A 15,672-nucleotide genomic window follows, 5' to 3' on the forward strand; every position below is an offset into this window, starting at 1 on the left:
TTGCGTCCTCTCCTTTTTTTTCTTCATGAGTCTGACTAAGGGTTTATCAATTTTGTTTATCTTCTCAAAGAACCAGCTTTTAGTTTTATTAATCTTTGCTGTTTTCTTCATTTCTATTTCATTTATTTCTGCTCTGATCTTTATGATTTCTTTCCTTCTATTGACTTTGGGTTTTCTTTGTTCTTCTTTCTCTAGTTGTTTTAAGTGTAGAGTTAGATTGTTTATTTGAGATTTTTCTTGTTTCTTGAGGTGAGATTGAATTGCTATAAACTTCCCTCTTGGAACTGCTTTTGCTGCCTCCCATATGTTTTGGGTCGTGTTTTCATTGTCATTTGTTTCTATGTATTTTTTAATTTCTTCTTTGATTTCTTCAGTGATCTCTTGGTTATTTAGTAGTGCACTGTTATTTAGTAGTGCACTGTTTGTGCACTTGGTTATTTAGTAGTGCACTGTTTAGCCTCCATGTATTGTGTTTTTTACAGCTTTTTTCCTGTAATTGATTTCCAATCTCATAGCCTTGTGGTCAGAAAAGATGCTTAATACAATTTCAATTTTCTTAAATTTTCTGAGGCTTGATTTGTGACCCAAGATATGATCTATCCTGGAGAATGTTCCGTGTGCACTTGAAAAGAAAGTGTATTCTGCCACTTTTGGGTGGAATGTTCTACAAATATCAATTAGATCTGGTCTACTGTGTCATTTAAAGCTTGTGTTTCCTTATTTATTTTCTGTTTGGATGATCTATTGGTGTAAGTGGTTTCATGGCTGTTAGCATTTGCCTTATGTATTGAGGTGCTCCTATGTTGGGTGCATAAACATTTATAATTGTTATATCTTCTTCTTGGATTGATCCTTTGATCATTATGTAGTGTCCCTCCTTATCTCTTGTAAGTCTTTATTTTAAAGTCTATTTTATCTGATACAAGTATTGCTACTCCAACTTTCTTTTTATTTCCATTTGCATGGAATATCTTTTTCTGTCCCTTCACTTTCAGTCTGTATGTGTCCCTAGGTCTGAAGTGGGTCTCTTGTAGACAGCATATATATGGGTCTTGTTTTTGTATCCATTCAGCCAGTCTGTGTCTTTTGGTTGGGGCATTTAATCCATTTACATTCAAAGTTATTATCAATATGTATGTTCCTATTACTATTTTCTTAATTGTTTTGGGTTTGTTTTTGTGGGTCTTTTTCTTCTCTTGTGTTTCCTGCTTAGAGAAATTTCTTTAGCATTTGCTGTAAAGTTGTTTGGTGGTGCTGAATTATCTTAGCTTTTGTTTGAAAAGCTTTTGACTTCTCTGTTGAATCTGAATGAGATCCTTGCTGGGTAGAGTAATCTTGGTTGTAGGTTTTTCTCTTTCATCACTTTAAGTATATCCTGCCACTCCCTTCTGGACTGCAGAGTTTCCACTGAAAAAATCAGCTGATAACCTTATGGGGATTCCTTTGTGTGTTATTTTGTTTTTCCCTTGCTGCTTTTCATATATTTTCTTTGAATTTAATTTTTGTTAGTTTGATTATATGTGTCTTGGTGTGTTTTTCCTGGGGTTTATCCTGTATGGGACTCTCTGTGCTTCCTGGACTTGGGTATTTCCTTACCCATATTAGGGAAGTTTTCCACTAAAATCTCTTCAAATATTTTCTCAGACCCTTTCTTTTTCTCTTCGTCTTCTGGGACCCCTATAATTCGAATGTTTGTGCATTTAGTGTTGTCCAAGAGGTCTCTGAGATTGTCTTCAATTCTTTTCATTCTTTTTTCTTTATTTTTCTCCTCAGCAGTTATTTCCACAATTTTGTCTTCCGGCTCACTTATTCGTTCTGCCTCCGTTATTGATTCCTTCTAGTGTATTTTTCATTTCAGTTATTGAGTTGTTCATCTCTGTTTGTTCTTTAGTTCTTCTAGATCTTTGTTAAACATTTCTTGTATTTTCTCAATCCACGCTTCCATTCTATTTCCAAGATTCTGGATCACCTTTACTATCACTACTCTGAATTCTTTTTCAGGTAGATTGACTATTTCCTCTTCATATATTTGGTCTTGTAGGTTTTTACCTTGCTCCTTCATCTGTGACACTTTTGCCATCTCAATTTATTTATTTATTTTTTTAAAGAAGATGTTGGGGGTAGGAGTTTATTAATTAATTAATTAATTTTTTGCTGTGTTGGGTCTTTGTTTCTGTGGGAGGGCTTTCTCTAGTTGTGGCAAGCAGGCGCCACTCTTCATCGCAGTGCGTGGGCCTTTCACTATCATGGCCTCTCTTGTTGCGAAGCACAGGCTCCAGACACGCCAGCTCAGTAGTTGTGGCTCACGGGCCTAGTTGCTCCATGGCACGTGGGATCTTCCCAGACCAGGGCTCGAACCCGTGTCCCCTGCATTAGCAGACAGATTCTCAACCACTGCACCACCAGGGAAGCCTTCCATTTTTTTTTTTAATGTGTGGGATTGTGTTCCTATCTTACTGGTTGTTTGGCCTGAGGCTTCCAACACTGGGGTTTGTAGGCTATTGAGTAGAGCTGGGTCTTGGTGCTGAGATGAGGAACTCCATGAGACCTCACTCCAATGAATATTCCCTCGGGTCTGAGGTTCTCTTTAGTCCAGTGGTTTGGACTCGGAGCTCCCACTGCAGGAGCTTAGGCCTGACCCTGGGCTCGTGAACCAACATACCACAGGCCACCTGGGGCAGCAAAAAAAAAAATGAAGTAAAAAATAAAATAGACTAGGAAACTAACAGATATTTTAGGAAGAATATAAAAATATAGACGAATCAACAACCAGAAGGTATATCAGTACTATAATAGTAAAAAAGAGGAGGAGGGAAAAGAAAAAAAACAGGGGAAATGGCCTTGGCTGTGGAGGGCAGGGTGTAAGCAAGGGCGAGGTTTCGGCGGTGGCGGGGCCAATGCTCAGGACCCACAGGGCTGGAAAAGACCCTGGGGGCTGGGGGGCGTGGGCCTTAGGCTCAAGGAACAGAAGGGGCCCAGGCGTGCCCCCCACCCCTGGTGTCAGATGGCGGGAGACCTCACCTGGGAGCCCAGCAAGCTTTCTGGGCCCGAGTGGGCGGGGCAATCACCCTCTGCTCCTCTCCTGCTCCTCCTGGTGGGCCCCTCTCCCCTGCTTCTCCTTAACTCCCCTCAGCCTCCTTCCTATGCCCCCAGGACCAATGTGGCCAGGGGGAGCGGGGTTGGGGGGCCTTGGAGGGCAGGGGACCAACCTGGGAGCTCATCAGGCTCCCTGGACCTGAGTGGGTGGGGCAAACACCCTTCACTCCTCTCCTGATTCTCCTGGAGGGCCCCTCCCACCTGCCTCTCCTGATCTCCCCAGCCTCCTTCCTATGATCCCAGGACCAATGTGGCAGGGGAGTGGAGGGAGCCTTGGAGGGCAGGGGACTGGCCTGGGAGCTCAGTGGGCTCCCAGGGCCCGAGTGGGTGGGGCAAATGCCCTCCACTCCTCCCAGAGGGTCCCTCCTGCCTACCTCTCCTGAACTCCCTGGCCTCAGGGGTGTGGATCCTGTCTGGCCTCCACTTCTCCTACCCCTTCTGTCCCTCCACATCCTATCAGTTGACTTGGGGGTTCCTCCCATCTCCTTGGGCATCAGGGTCCCCCACCAGTGGCCAGCAGGCACCCTAGTTGTGGGGAGACGCTAATTTGGCATCTTCCCACACTGCCAATCTTGACTCTTCCCCAGGAGACCTTTATATTAAGGGAATCACATGTATCTTTAAATGATTACAAAGGACTCTATTCTAACTTACAATGTCTGATAGGAGTGGATACTAACATTATCTTTTATTTTTTTAATGAGGAAACAAACAGGGAAATTAAGTGATTTGCTCACAATTAAAAAACAAATTCGTGACAGAGTCAAAAACAGAAAAAACAGCCACTAGGCCTTCTGGACGGCCTTCATTAGCCTTCACATTAGCATTTCACAAATCTGAGTATAATACAGTTCTCCTGGAAATTTCCTGCTGGTCCAGTGGTTAGGACTCCGTGCTTTCACTGCCGAGGGCCCAGGTTTGATCCCTGGTCAGGGAGCTAGGATCCCACAAGCTGCATGGCATGCTCCACCACCCCCCACCAAAAAAAAAAAAAAATATATATATATATATATATATATATATTTCTCTTTATTTTATAAAGGGAAACTGCTTCTTTGACCAGGTCCACTTGAGTAACTGCAAAATGAACAGCCAACCCAGTTTTATAGTTCATTTTCTCCAACAGATTTAACAATACCAGAATGTGTGAGAAGTAATATTTATTGCAAGAGGTTAAAAGGGAGTGGAAACAAGTAATCAGTCTTAAAATTTGTTGGAAGCAAGACAGTTTTTTTGAGGAAAAAACAACAAAGAAAGAAGTAATTAAGATGGTATCTAGACAAAGGCACAGCATTCCACAACTGCTTCATACTCTGTGCACAGTAAATCCTCAGAGAGGAGAGACATTAAGCAAAATAAGGCTTATATTAGAAGCTGCATATAATACCACTGATATTATTCTGTCTTACAACAAAAGGCTCTAGAAAAATCCCTTTGGAGGAAAAAAGTGCAACACAAGACCTGTATAACAAAGGAAAGCAAAATTAGAAACAAAGACCCAACTATCCCTCTGAAATCTCTCATGGGAATACACTCAGTGCAAATACAGTATTTCAAACTCAGCAAAAGACGTTTTTGACTGGAGTAAGAACTTTCAGGTTAAAGATGTATTCTGCAATAAGAGTTCACCTAAAGCTTGAGAGCTAGAGCAAAAAGACACTTGCAGTCAGTAACTGAGTGGATGAAACGCCTAATTTTTCACTAGGTCATAATAATCCCCTTTGGGAAGAAGTGCTTTATCTTGAAACTAATTATTCCACTTTTTGTTGTATGGTTCATGCTTTTAAGCTGCAGTTGTCTCAAACTTGCTTGATATAGAATTTTGTAATGTCAGATAATAGTAGGCTGTCAAAAGAGAACCATTTAAGCTGCTTTTGTAAGAAGCACGTTGCTGAGCTGCCTTACAGTCTTTTTACATCAACCATATAAAACTGAGCTTATCTGATCATGTATTAACCCTTCTCAAATAAAGTCATATGAGAGGAATTGTTTTTAAAAGAGGCTTTCAAACTAGTCCTTCAGGCATTTTTTAAAATCTTCATATAAAAGTCCACTTTATACATAAGAACAAACATTTTTCCTTTAAAAAAACAATCTCATTTTTAAGCCAAAATAAATTACAACTTGCTGAAATACCTTTTTTAATGGCTCAGCGCTTATTTCAGGTATATGGAGCTGTATTTTTTGCACATTTTGAAAATCAGAGATACTGAGACAAAGTAGTTAACTCTACAATTAGATGATGATACAACCCTGGCTCAGGGAACAGATTAAGCTTTAAGTCTTCAAGAATAAAAAAACCGACATGGATCATCTCATCTATATAGTCTTATACTATGTACATATTAACAATCTATTCAATGAAAAAAAAAAGGACAGAAATTTCATAAAACTATTTCAAAACTCAGAGCATAAAAGTGTAAAGAAACAAAACATTTAATGTACAATCTATTCCATTTGGCAATGTGTAAATTATATTGAGAGATAAAAACTTATCTACAAATAGAATATAACAAAAGGAAAATGTGATTTGAGAAGTGATCTCAGGTCCATAGCTCTTCAGTTCTTCCAAATTTATAGATCAGAGTGCTAGAAAGATATTAAAATAAATCATGAGGTAAAATCACACAGAAACGCAAAAGAGAATTTATTTTCTAAATATGCTTTGATGGGTAACTCACTGATCCCTTTGTATCAATTTCTAAAATTAAAGATTGTGGTGGTGTTGGTCTGAATTTTCTTGTTTTATAAAGCAGTTTGTTGACCTTGATGGTTGAGCTTAATTGAATATCTTTTCTTAAAGCCTGAGGTTACTAGATAGGTCACTTGTAAGGAAAGGGGGCATTTCTCATAGTAGCCGGCATGAGGGCCACTCACATCTCTATGATCCTACAATGTCTGAGCTACAAACACTGAAGCATCCTAACAGACCATGTTGAAATTCTTCGTTCATTTAACAAATAATTACTGTACAGAGTACTGGCTGGGCACCAGGCACCTAGCTAAGCACTGGGAATGTGACTGTGAGTCAAAACAAGACAAATGTGCTCACTAATAGGAGACAATCAAATTCCAACTCAATGACACACATGGTACCAAGAGAGGGAAATATAAGGATCTGATCTAGTTAGAGGTCAAGAAGGTTTTCCTGAGGAAGTAGTGACTGAACTGAGATCTAAAAGAAGAGTGGGAATTATCTCAGCAAGGTATAAGGGAAGGAGCGGGGCAGAGAGATGGGACACTCTGGCAACGTGAGTTTGAGTTGTGGGTACGCTGGAGATGGTAGATTTGAAATGTCAGCCACCCAAGAGGGGATAAGTAAGAATCTAGATATGTGGTTTAGACGTGGAGATAGACAGCTGTGACTCACTGGCATATAGGCAATAACTGAAGTCCCAAGCAAAAAGGACCTCACCTAGAGAAAGAACGAGTTGAGAAGAGGCTTAGAACAGAACCTTAAGAAACTTCAAAAGTTAGCGGCCAGAGGGTGGAGGATCAGCCTGCAAAGGAAACAGACGAAGAGTGGCCGGAGAAGTAGGAGTGCACTCTGGTACTTAGAAAAGGCCTGGCACACAGGAAGCACACAGCTGGCTGGATAGCTTGCCGGTCTCTGCGCATAGTGCATCGCTGATGCAGTGGTCACTGCCCACGTAAGCACAGGCCTTTACACATACAAGGTTTCTGTTCATCCAACTGTCATTTATATAGACTCCTCTACCACTGTAAAGGGCTGAATCTGAATTTAAATTTGATCTCTCAACAGTGCCTAAGTTGTCTTCATGAAAATTCACTGTATTCCCAGAAGGCTGTCAGTCACATGCCAAGAAATACAATCATAAGACAGCAGAAACTGTTGAACATCTTTCAAAACCAAGAGTGTCCAAGGCCACAGTGCAATAAGAGGGAACCCAGGCAGGGCACAGTGGTCTCCCTGAGTTGAGGAAACAGAGTTGAGAGTTCAGGGAGGCCAAGTGGCTGGAGTGTGCAAGACGGGATACAGTGAGCTAGAGAGGGGGCGCCCAGGAGATCGGTAGGGGGTTCCCCTTGAGGCTTCTGCTGAGTGCTGACAGCAGATGCATGTGAGGAAACTACCCAAGAAAAGGGCAGGAATCACTGGAAAGAACAATTCCCAAAGCTCCCACAGGGCTGGGATGACTTCAGAATCTCATAGCAGAGTGGAAAACCTCAGACTACATGGAGAATCAGGAAGAATACTCAAAAGCGTACTGCCTTAGTAAGGGGACATATTAATCCCAGACTAAAGCTGCTTTGGTCCTGCCTAATGAAGCTTAAAAGCAAGACTCGAAAGGATTGAACTGTTTCCAAGTGACTGAGCTGCATCCAGAACAAAGCTCAAAAGCATTTAAAGGAATACGACAAAGTCCAGCCCCCAATCAGCTTCATGCAAAGAAGCAAACAGGGGAAAAGATATCCAGAATGAAAAACATAAGTAGAAATAATCAATAGGAACAGACTAAGAACTGACACAATCAGACAAGGACACTGAAATAGTTATAAACATACTTCATATGTTCAAGAAGGCAGAGGAAAGCATAAGTATGTTAGGGAGAGATGTGGAAATTTTAAAAAAAAAAATCAAGCTAATAGAGATGAAAAATACAATGTCTAAGATGAAAAACATACTGGATGGGAGTAATAGCAGATTAGACATTACAGAGGTAGAGATTAGTGAACTTAAAGATATGACAATCTTTAACTATCCCAAATGAAATACAGAGAGAAAACAAGAAAAGAGAATACTTGATGGAGCAATGGGGTAAGAGTAGGGGTGGAGAGGTAGGGCAAAAAAAAACATGAAAAGAACTAAGCACCAGTGAGCTGTGGGATGACTTCCCACAGCCTAATATACATGTAATTGGAAGCCAGAAGGGCGAGGTGGACAGAAAAAAATATCTGAAGAAATAATGTCTGAAAAGATTCCCAATTTGATGAAAACTATAAATCCACAGATCCAAGCAACTCAATGAACCCCAAACAGAAGAAATATGAAGAAAACTACATCACAGCACATCATAATCAAATTGCTTAAAATCAATGACAAAAACAAATTTCTTCAAGGCTTAGATCTTAATGCTTTTGTGAGAGGGGTATGGGGTAAGGGATATAATTTTATAAATGATGCCTAAAATACCTATCTTTACACTAAAAGACATTTCATTCTGGAAAGCAAAGGCTACAGGGCCTCATTTTGGAAGCTGTTTAGAAGATTGCCCCTAAAAAATACTTTTGATAGTCTTTTATTTTTATACTTACTTTAAGTTATCTTAAAAACTTAATACAAAATCCAATTCACCAACCAGGTTTTGTATACGACATGCATAGTATGTATTAATTCTAATTTCTTTTTTTCTTATTTTATTAAAGGTACATGATATGGTTTCTTAACAAAACACAGGCTATGGAAGCAGCAGTCTGGGTTCAAATCCCCGTTCTGCGTTTGCTAGCTAAGCGGCCTTAAGTAAGCACTGAGTCTTATTTCCTCATGTATAAAATGGGAGCACCACCTGTTTTACATACTTAAGATAATTAAGTGGGAATTTAAAAGATAACATATATAAAGCATCTAGCTGAGGTCTTGGCACATAGCAGGGCCCCTAATTAAATGGCTTGTGTACGCTTTTATGCAATAGTAGAATTTTCACCTTTTAAAAGAAGTTCAATACATTGTAACTAATCCAAGAGATTTATACATGTTCCAGTGCCTGTGCTGCTCTTATAATAAAGATGATGTTTCTAAAAATGTTATAGGTGTATAGTTAAAAAATTAGGCAACTTACCTAAAAAATATAAGTGCATTTTGAAAAAACACAGCTAGTCCTGGATAAACATCAGTATCTGCACACACAAAGTAAAACAGATCAGATAATTACAAAAGGGAAATGGCAGTAACTAAGTATTCATGCCATTCATAATGACATGCTCTGTATATTATAAAACACTACTATTATTCATTAACTCTAGGAAATCCACAATGAAATTGAAGTAAGAAAATGACAATCTCATTCTCCCAAAACAAAGGATTACTCTCACTCTGGATAAAAGACAATGAAATTATTAGGTTTTCTTTTTGTCTAAAGTAGTTGCTATGGTTCTAGCTGCATCGGAACTGCCAAGGAAGCAGCAGCTCACCCCTTCATTTCCTATGGCCAATACAGAAACACACAATGTTAGAAAGATACAAATTAAATTTTTGATGATGTAACAGTCTGTTCATTTTATTTTCCTTCATGAATTCAGGAGTTTTATTGCACAAATCTGACATATATGAAAAGAATCATTATAATTCATCATCATATTCTCCTGGAGAAAACAGTCACTATCTTCATAGGAAGGAAAAAGAAAAATTTGGAAATTACTCAAATTTTTGTGGATATTTAACTTTTATAAAACTATCAATGTTGATCAAAAATACTAGTTGGGATGAAGAAATATTCAATTTGTAGCCTTTGATATCATAGCAAACAATATAGCTGCATGGTTAAAAGCCCCAAGTTTGAGCCATACCCCTGGATTTGAATCCTAATGCTACCACTGACTAAATGTATGACCATGGGCAAATTATTTAACCTCATTATGCCTTACTTTCCTCATCTGTAAAATGGGCATTGTAACAGCACCTGCCCCACAGAGTGTGAGATGTGGACTATGCATAGTGCTCAGAACAGTTCCTGGCTCATAAAGTGCTATATAAATGTTAGCTGCTGCTATGATTATTAACAGTGCCAGAAAAATCTGTACAGTAAAAGATCTGAAATATGTGTTAGAAATGCTCTCTGAAGTCAGTTTACAAACTAAAAAGTATATGTAACGAGCAACGCTGTAGAAATATGAAGATGAGATCCATAATTTAGAAACTTCTCAGTATGTACTAGTTCTTTAAAGATTAAGATACGACCACTGAGGGAATTCCCTGGGTCCAGTGGTTAGGACTCTGCGCTCTCACTACCAAGGGCACAGATTCCATCCCTGGTTGGGGAACCAAGATCCCCCAAGCTGCATGGCACAGCCCCCAGAAAAAAGAAAGAAAGTAAAAAAAGTACTTTCCCTCAAATAAGTTTCATGCTAGAACTGTGTGCTCCAGGGTATTTTTAATTAACTAAAATAACACATTTTAGAGTAGTATTAATTAAACATTAGGCAACCACTGTCCTCTTGTACTGACTTATTTTGTGCAAAATGAAGGACGAAGGTATTCCCAAATCTTATACTGATCAATCTATGATACTTAAGGGATCCTATCAAGATATTAAAAGGTCAGCTGTGGGTCAGGACAAGATGTGACAGTTAAGGAGAGTGACGAAGAGATTCCAAAGATAGAGGCATCAGAAGATGAATAAACTGTTATCTGAAACTTATTCCTGTCTTTGGAGTGAAGGGAGAGAGCCAGTGAAAGAAGTTCTTCTGATGCTTCCAGAAGCACATGCTAAGCACATGCTAAGACTGGGTCCTGCTTTTCAAAACCTCTCGCCATCCCCGTGATGAAAAGCTATGGTGACTGGAACAGTCACAAAACTCAGAATGGGATACTAAGAGCTCACTCCATTGCATCACCAGTTTCAACATGAAGGCTACACACGTTTTCAGTCTTGCACTTAAAAAACTCCCCTTGTGAACTGGCAGTGCTTCTCAGCACCTCTGCCCCCTAAAAAAAAAAAACCTCCCCTTGTACCTATGAATGAAAAATTAGAGGCTGGGGTTGGAGAGAAGATGTATCAGTGGACAGAAAGATACTGGGGTCCACAACACCTTACCTTGAAATCCTTGGGGCAAGGTATGTTTTGGAACTCAGGATTTTTCAGATTTAAAAATGGTAACACAGGGGGACTTCCCTGGTGGCTCAGTGGTTAAGAATCCACCTGCCAATGCAGGGAACACGGGTTTGAGCCCTGGTCCGGGAATATCCCACATGCCGCGGAGCAACTAAGCCCATGCACCACAACTACTGAGCCTGAGCTCTAGAGCCCGCGAGCCACAACTACTGAGCCCATGTGCCACAATTACTGAAGCCCACGCACCTAGAGCCCATGCTCTGCAACAAGAGAAGCCACAGCAATGAGAAGCCTGCGCACCGCAACGAAGAGGAGCCCCCGCACCCTGCAACTAGAGGAAGCCCATGTGCAGCAACAAAGACCCAATGCAGCCAAAAATAAATAAATAAATAAATTTATTAAAAAAAGAAAAACGGTAACACAGGGCATAATATTACATAGCACCCCCAACTATGTTTGGACCAGCATCCCACAATCAAATACAACCACATTCCTCTAATAAAACATTTGAATACTTATTAAATGAAATAAAGACTATAATGAGCCCTGGATCATTAAGTCAGGTTTTGCTGCCAAACTGGTTATGAAAAACCTGACCTTCAGCACTTTTGTGGATTTTAGAATTGTGTATAAGGGGCTGTAGCCCTGTACAGATTTCTCACTTTTACCACTACAACGCTCAGTAAAAGGCCTCTGGTATAGAGCCTGGCTATCTGGGGTAAGGAAGGAAATCAGAACCTCTAGAGACAGCTGAGAGTTACCTGGTCTTGTCAGTGGCTTGGATTTCCTAACGAGGCTATCCCACTGCACTAAATGACCCCACTGAGAAGTTTTATTAAATAATTTATATCTTCAAACAGAGTCTTATCTTCAAGCTAACTGAATTATTAAACTAAATTTTACTCCACGGGGAGTTAACAGACTAAGCCAAATATAAAGGACATATCTGAATCTTTCCTATGAAATAAAAGAGGAATAAATACTTACTTTGGGTAACATATGCACCAAAAAGAATCCACATAGAAGCAATAAGTGACCCAAACATCAACATGAAACCAATGAAGAGCCAAACTCGAGCACCTGTGTGAAAAATAGGCTTTATGATTTTGCTCATTTCTACAGCTCTATGCCTTAGGAATACATAACACTAGAACACTGCTCATCTAATATATGCTATGCCTATCAAAGACAGTCACGTATTTATATACACCTGCTAAAACATTTAACTGAATGAAGATTGAAAAAAAGAAACTAAAACTAAAAGGTGTTAAGCGATACTTGGAAAGGGAAAAAGGGTAAGTTACCATTCTACTGGCTAGAGAAACTAACAGCTGAGTTAACTAAAGTAGGAAAGTTTCAGAAGTAATTATTTGACTAAACTGATTAATTAAACCCTAACTGAGGGTATCCCTGGTGGCGCAGTGGTTGAGAGTCCGCCTGCCAATGCAGGGGACACGGGTTCGTGCCCCGGTCCAGGAGGATCCCACATGCCGTGGAGTGGCTGGGCCCGTGAGCCATGGCCGCTGAGCCTGCGCATCCGGAGCCTGTGCTCCGCAACGGGAAAGGCCACAACAGTGAAAGGCCCGCATACCGCAAAAAAAAAAAAAAAAAAAAAAAAAAAAAACCCCTAACTGAAAAATTACCGTGTTGTATATATTATCAAAGTAATTGCTCTATTAGAAGTAGCAAATGTATTTCAGATAGCCATTACCACACAGGAATGAGAGAATGCAAATGAATAAGGACCATATGACCTCTTTTCATCAACGTTAACATCATGGTACTACTCAACATGGTACTAACAGCAACCATATATTCAATCTCTCTTATTCAGCCAAACTGTACCACATACCCTTGAAAAGTTCAAGGACGAAAGTATCTCTTCAACCCCCTACTGTATAGAATTTTAGAAGTTATACAACAGAATCTCAATAAAGTGATCATCTGGACACCTGAGTAGATTCAATACATTTTTAGGAAAGCAAGTTAGCATTTGTGCCAGACCCTGATCACAGGTATATTGACAGCCTGTCACCCTATGGAAGGGGAATATAGCTCCCCTGAAGTGAAAATAAAATCCAAGCCAATTTCCATAATAGAAAGCTAAATTTGCCTCAATTTCAGATATTCTGTTACTAACTGAACAGAAATTCATATATTTTAGACACCAGATATAAAGGAAGCTCAAAGCTCAGAATGGGTAGAACAGCTGATATTTGAGAGAAATGGGTCCCTAGGTTATCTAAATTTTATTATAATACTAAGCAGATCTCCAGAAATATACAGCAATGTTTACTTCCTTGGAGGAAAACATCCTCCAAATTCAATCACAGCTTTTACCTAAAGTGAATGAAAGGAAGTATCAAAAATACTTGTAATTATTTTCCTTCATGTCCTTTATATATGACCACACAAAAATTTTTTAACAAAACTGAACAAGAAAAAAACTTCCCTTGAAAAATGAGTACGCTTTTGTTTAGCAAAAAGTAAAAAACTGTAACGTTTTCCCTTTTTTGTTTTGACTACCAGGAAGCTCAGAGTCAAGGTTAATAATTAAGAGTATCCATTTTGTCCTAGAGTCTATAAGTATCAATACATGATCTTCTTTCTACCTAGTTCCTGTTCCTTCTTATTTAACAGTTCCATTTGTAGTATATTTATTACGTTAATAACTTTCCTTCAAATTCCTCTGGGAATTAAATGGGAATAAATTACACATAAACCATTTAAGTAGTATGAAAGCTTAGTGTGGCAAGAGCTGAGCATGCCTACAAGATAGTTTGCCCTGAATTTTTGAAGCACTAGACAGAACTTGCACTAAAGGTACCACGTATAAATGTAAACTGATGTAAGCTGACTGTGAATTTTAACTGGGTAAGAAATAATCATGGAATAAAATGTTATAGTCACTACTGAGAGTAAAAAGTATGGGCTTTGGAACCAGACAGACTCAAGGCACATACAAGTTCTACCTTTAAGCTAAAAAGTTTTGGGTAAGTTACAATGAAATTTTCTACAGAAAATAGATAATAGTAACATAATCCACAGCACTGCCTGTGGAATATTTTTGAAAGAAAAATGATCAAATACATTAATGTGTGCTCTATGCACAACATCACTTGCTAATACATGCTTTTTTATTCTTTACTCTCACTCATTCCTGACATTACCTGCTGAAGCTGGGGCACAAGGCATGCATGTGTGTGTAAACATGCATGCACAGACACACACAATGCACTTTTAACTTAGGTTCACCTGTCATTTATCACTATTCCCAACCTCTCCAATTCTTCAAGGACCACAATGGAAGTGAAATTATAAAATGTGCATCAGCATTTAAAGCATCAGGTACAAATGAAAGCTAATTTGTCCCCCTGTAACTGGCTTATTTCACTTAGCATAATGTCCTCCAGGTTCACCTCTGTTGTCACATATGGCAGAATTTCCTTCTTTTTTAAGGCCCATTCCCCTTATGTGAGGTATCTAAGAGAGTCAAATTCATAGAAACAGCGGGTACAGTAGTGGTTGCCAGGAGCTAGGAGAGGGGGAAGTGGGAATTGCTGTTCAACGGGTATAAAGTTTCAGCTACACAAGATGAATAAACTCTAGAGAGCTGCTGTACGACACGGTGCCTACAGTTAGCAATATGGTATTGTGCATTTAAAATTGTGTTGAGAGGAGATCTCATGTTTAGTGTTCTTACCAAAAAAAGAAAATTTTTTTAAAGCTAAGCTTGTCAGCTCCTTGATTTGGTTTAATGTCTTATGATACTTATGATACTTATGTCTTATGATTCCATTTATATGAGATTCCAGAAAAGGCAAAACTACAGTGATAGAAAGCAGATCAGTGGTGGCCAGGAGGTGGGGGAAAGGGGATTAACTACAAAGAGATATGAGGGAACTTTCTGGAGTAATGGAAATATTCTACATCATGATTGTAGTGGCAGTTACACAACTGTATACATTTGTCAAAACTCATCGACCTGTACGCTTTAAATTGAATTTTATTTTATATTTTATATAAGTTATCCTCAAATACACTGACAAATATATATATATATATATATATATATATATATATATATATATATATAATACTGTAGACAAAGAGACTAAATGATTCTCGACTGGATACAAACATAGCATGGTGGCCAAGAGCATGGGCTCTGGAACCAGATTGACAGTGTTCAAATCCTGGTCCCACCACTTATTTGCTTTATGACTTTGGACAAGTTACTTAAGCTCTCTGTGCCTTAGTTCCTTAATCTAAAACTGAGGACAAGAGTGGTTACCTTATAGGACTATTGTGACAATTAATTGAGTTAATGTGTAGAGCATTCAGGACAGTCTTTGGTACACACTAAGCATTCTACAAGTACTTACTATTATTCTTAACCATCCTTCAAACTTCCTCCCCCACCTACTCCAAATTCCTGCTATAACCACAAGTCACCCCTCCTAGTCCTTAAAGGCCGGAAATAGAATGTCTAGTCCTGAGCTTTTTATATACAGCATGGAAATTCCACTGAAAACAAACCCCTGGATTCTAATAGAATGTGTTATAATCTGAACAAAAGAACAATACTGTTGGATGACAAATCAAAAAAAATTCAAACTCAAAAAAATATGTATATGTAGACAAACAGCATGTTTCTTCGAAATACTTCTGTTGTAGCCTATGGGGGGTTACTCAGGTGATCAGAACTGAATGTGAAAAACACTGTAGTCCTAAGTTTGATCTCTTAATGTGTCCATACTTTGCTGTTCAGTAATCACGGTCAGCC

At 39.1% G+C, this 15,672-nt stretch overlaps 1 protein-coding gene across 1 annotated transcript in view; it reads right to left on the reverse strand.

The window, feature by feature from the left end:
• Positions 1 to 4,241: 4,241 nt before the first annotated feature.
• Positions 4,242 to 15,672, reverse strand: part of TMEM50B (transmembrane protein 50B) — a 34,470-nt gene continuing 23,039 nt past the window's right edge. Inside the window, exons 5-7 of the mRNA XM_007469144.1 lie at positions 11,874 to 11,966; positions 8,895 to 8,952; positions 4,242 to 5,685 (exon numbers count right to left, since the gene is read on the reverse strand). Coding sequence (XP_007469206.1) covers positions 5,640 to 5,685; positions 8,895 to 8,952; positions 11,874 to 11,966 — 197 coding nt within the window. The 3' untranslated portion in view covers positions 4,242 to 5,639. The remainder of the gene's footprint in view (positions 5,686 to 8,894; positions 8,953 to 11,873; positions 11,967 to 15,672) is intronic.

Source organism: Lipotes vexillifer, unplaced genomic scaffold, assembly GCF_000442215.2.
Source record: "Lipotes vexillifer unplaced genomic scaffold, Lipotes_vexillifer_v1.1 scaffold829, whole genome shotgun sequence".
Taxonomy (NCBI): Eukaryota; Metazoa; Chordata; class Mammalia; order Artiodactyla; family Lipotidae; genus Lipotes; species Lipotes vexillifer.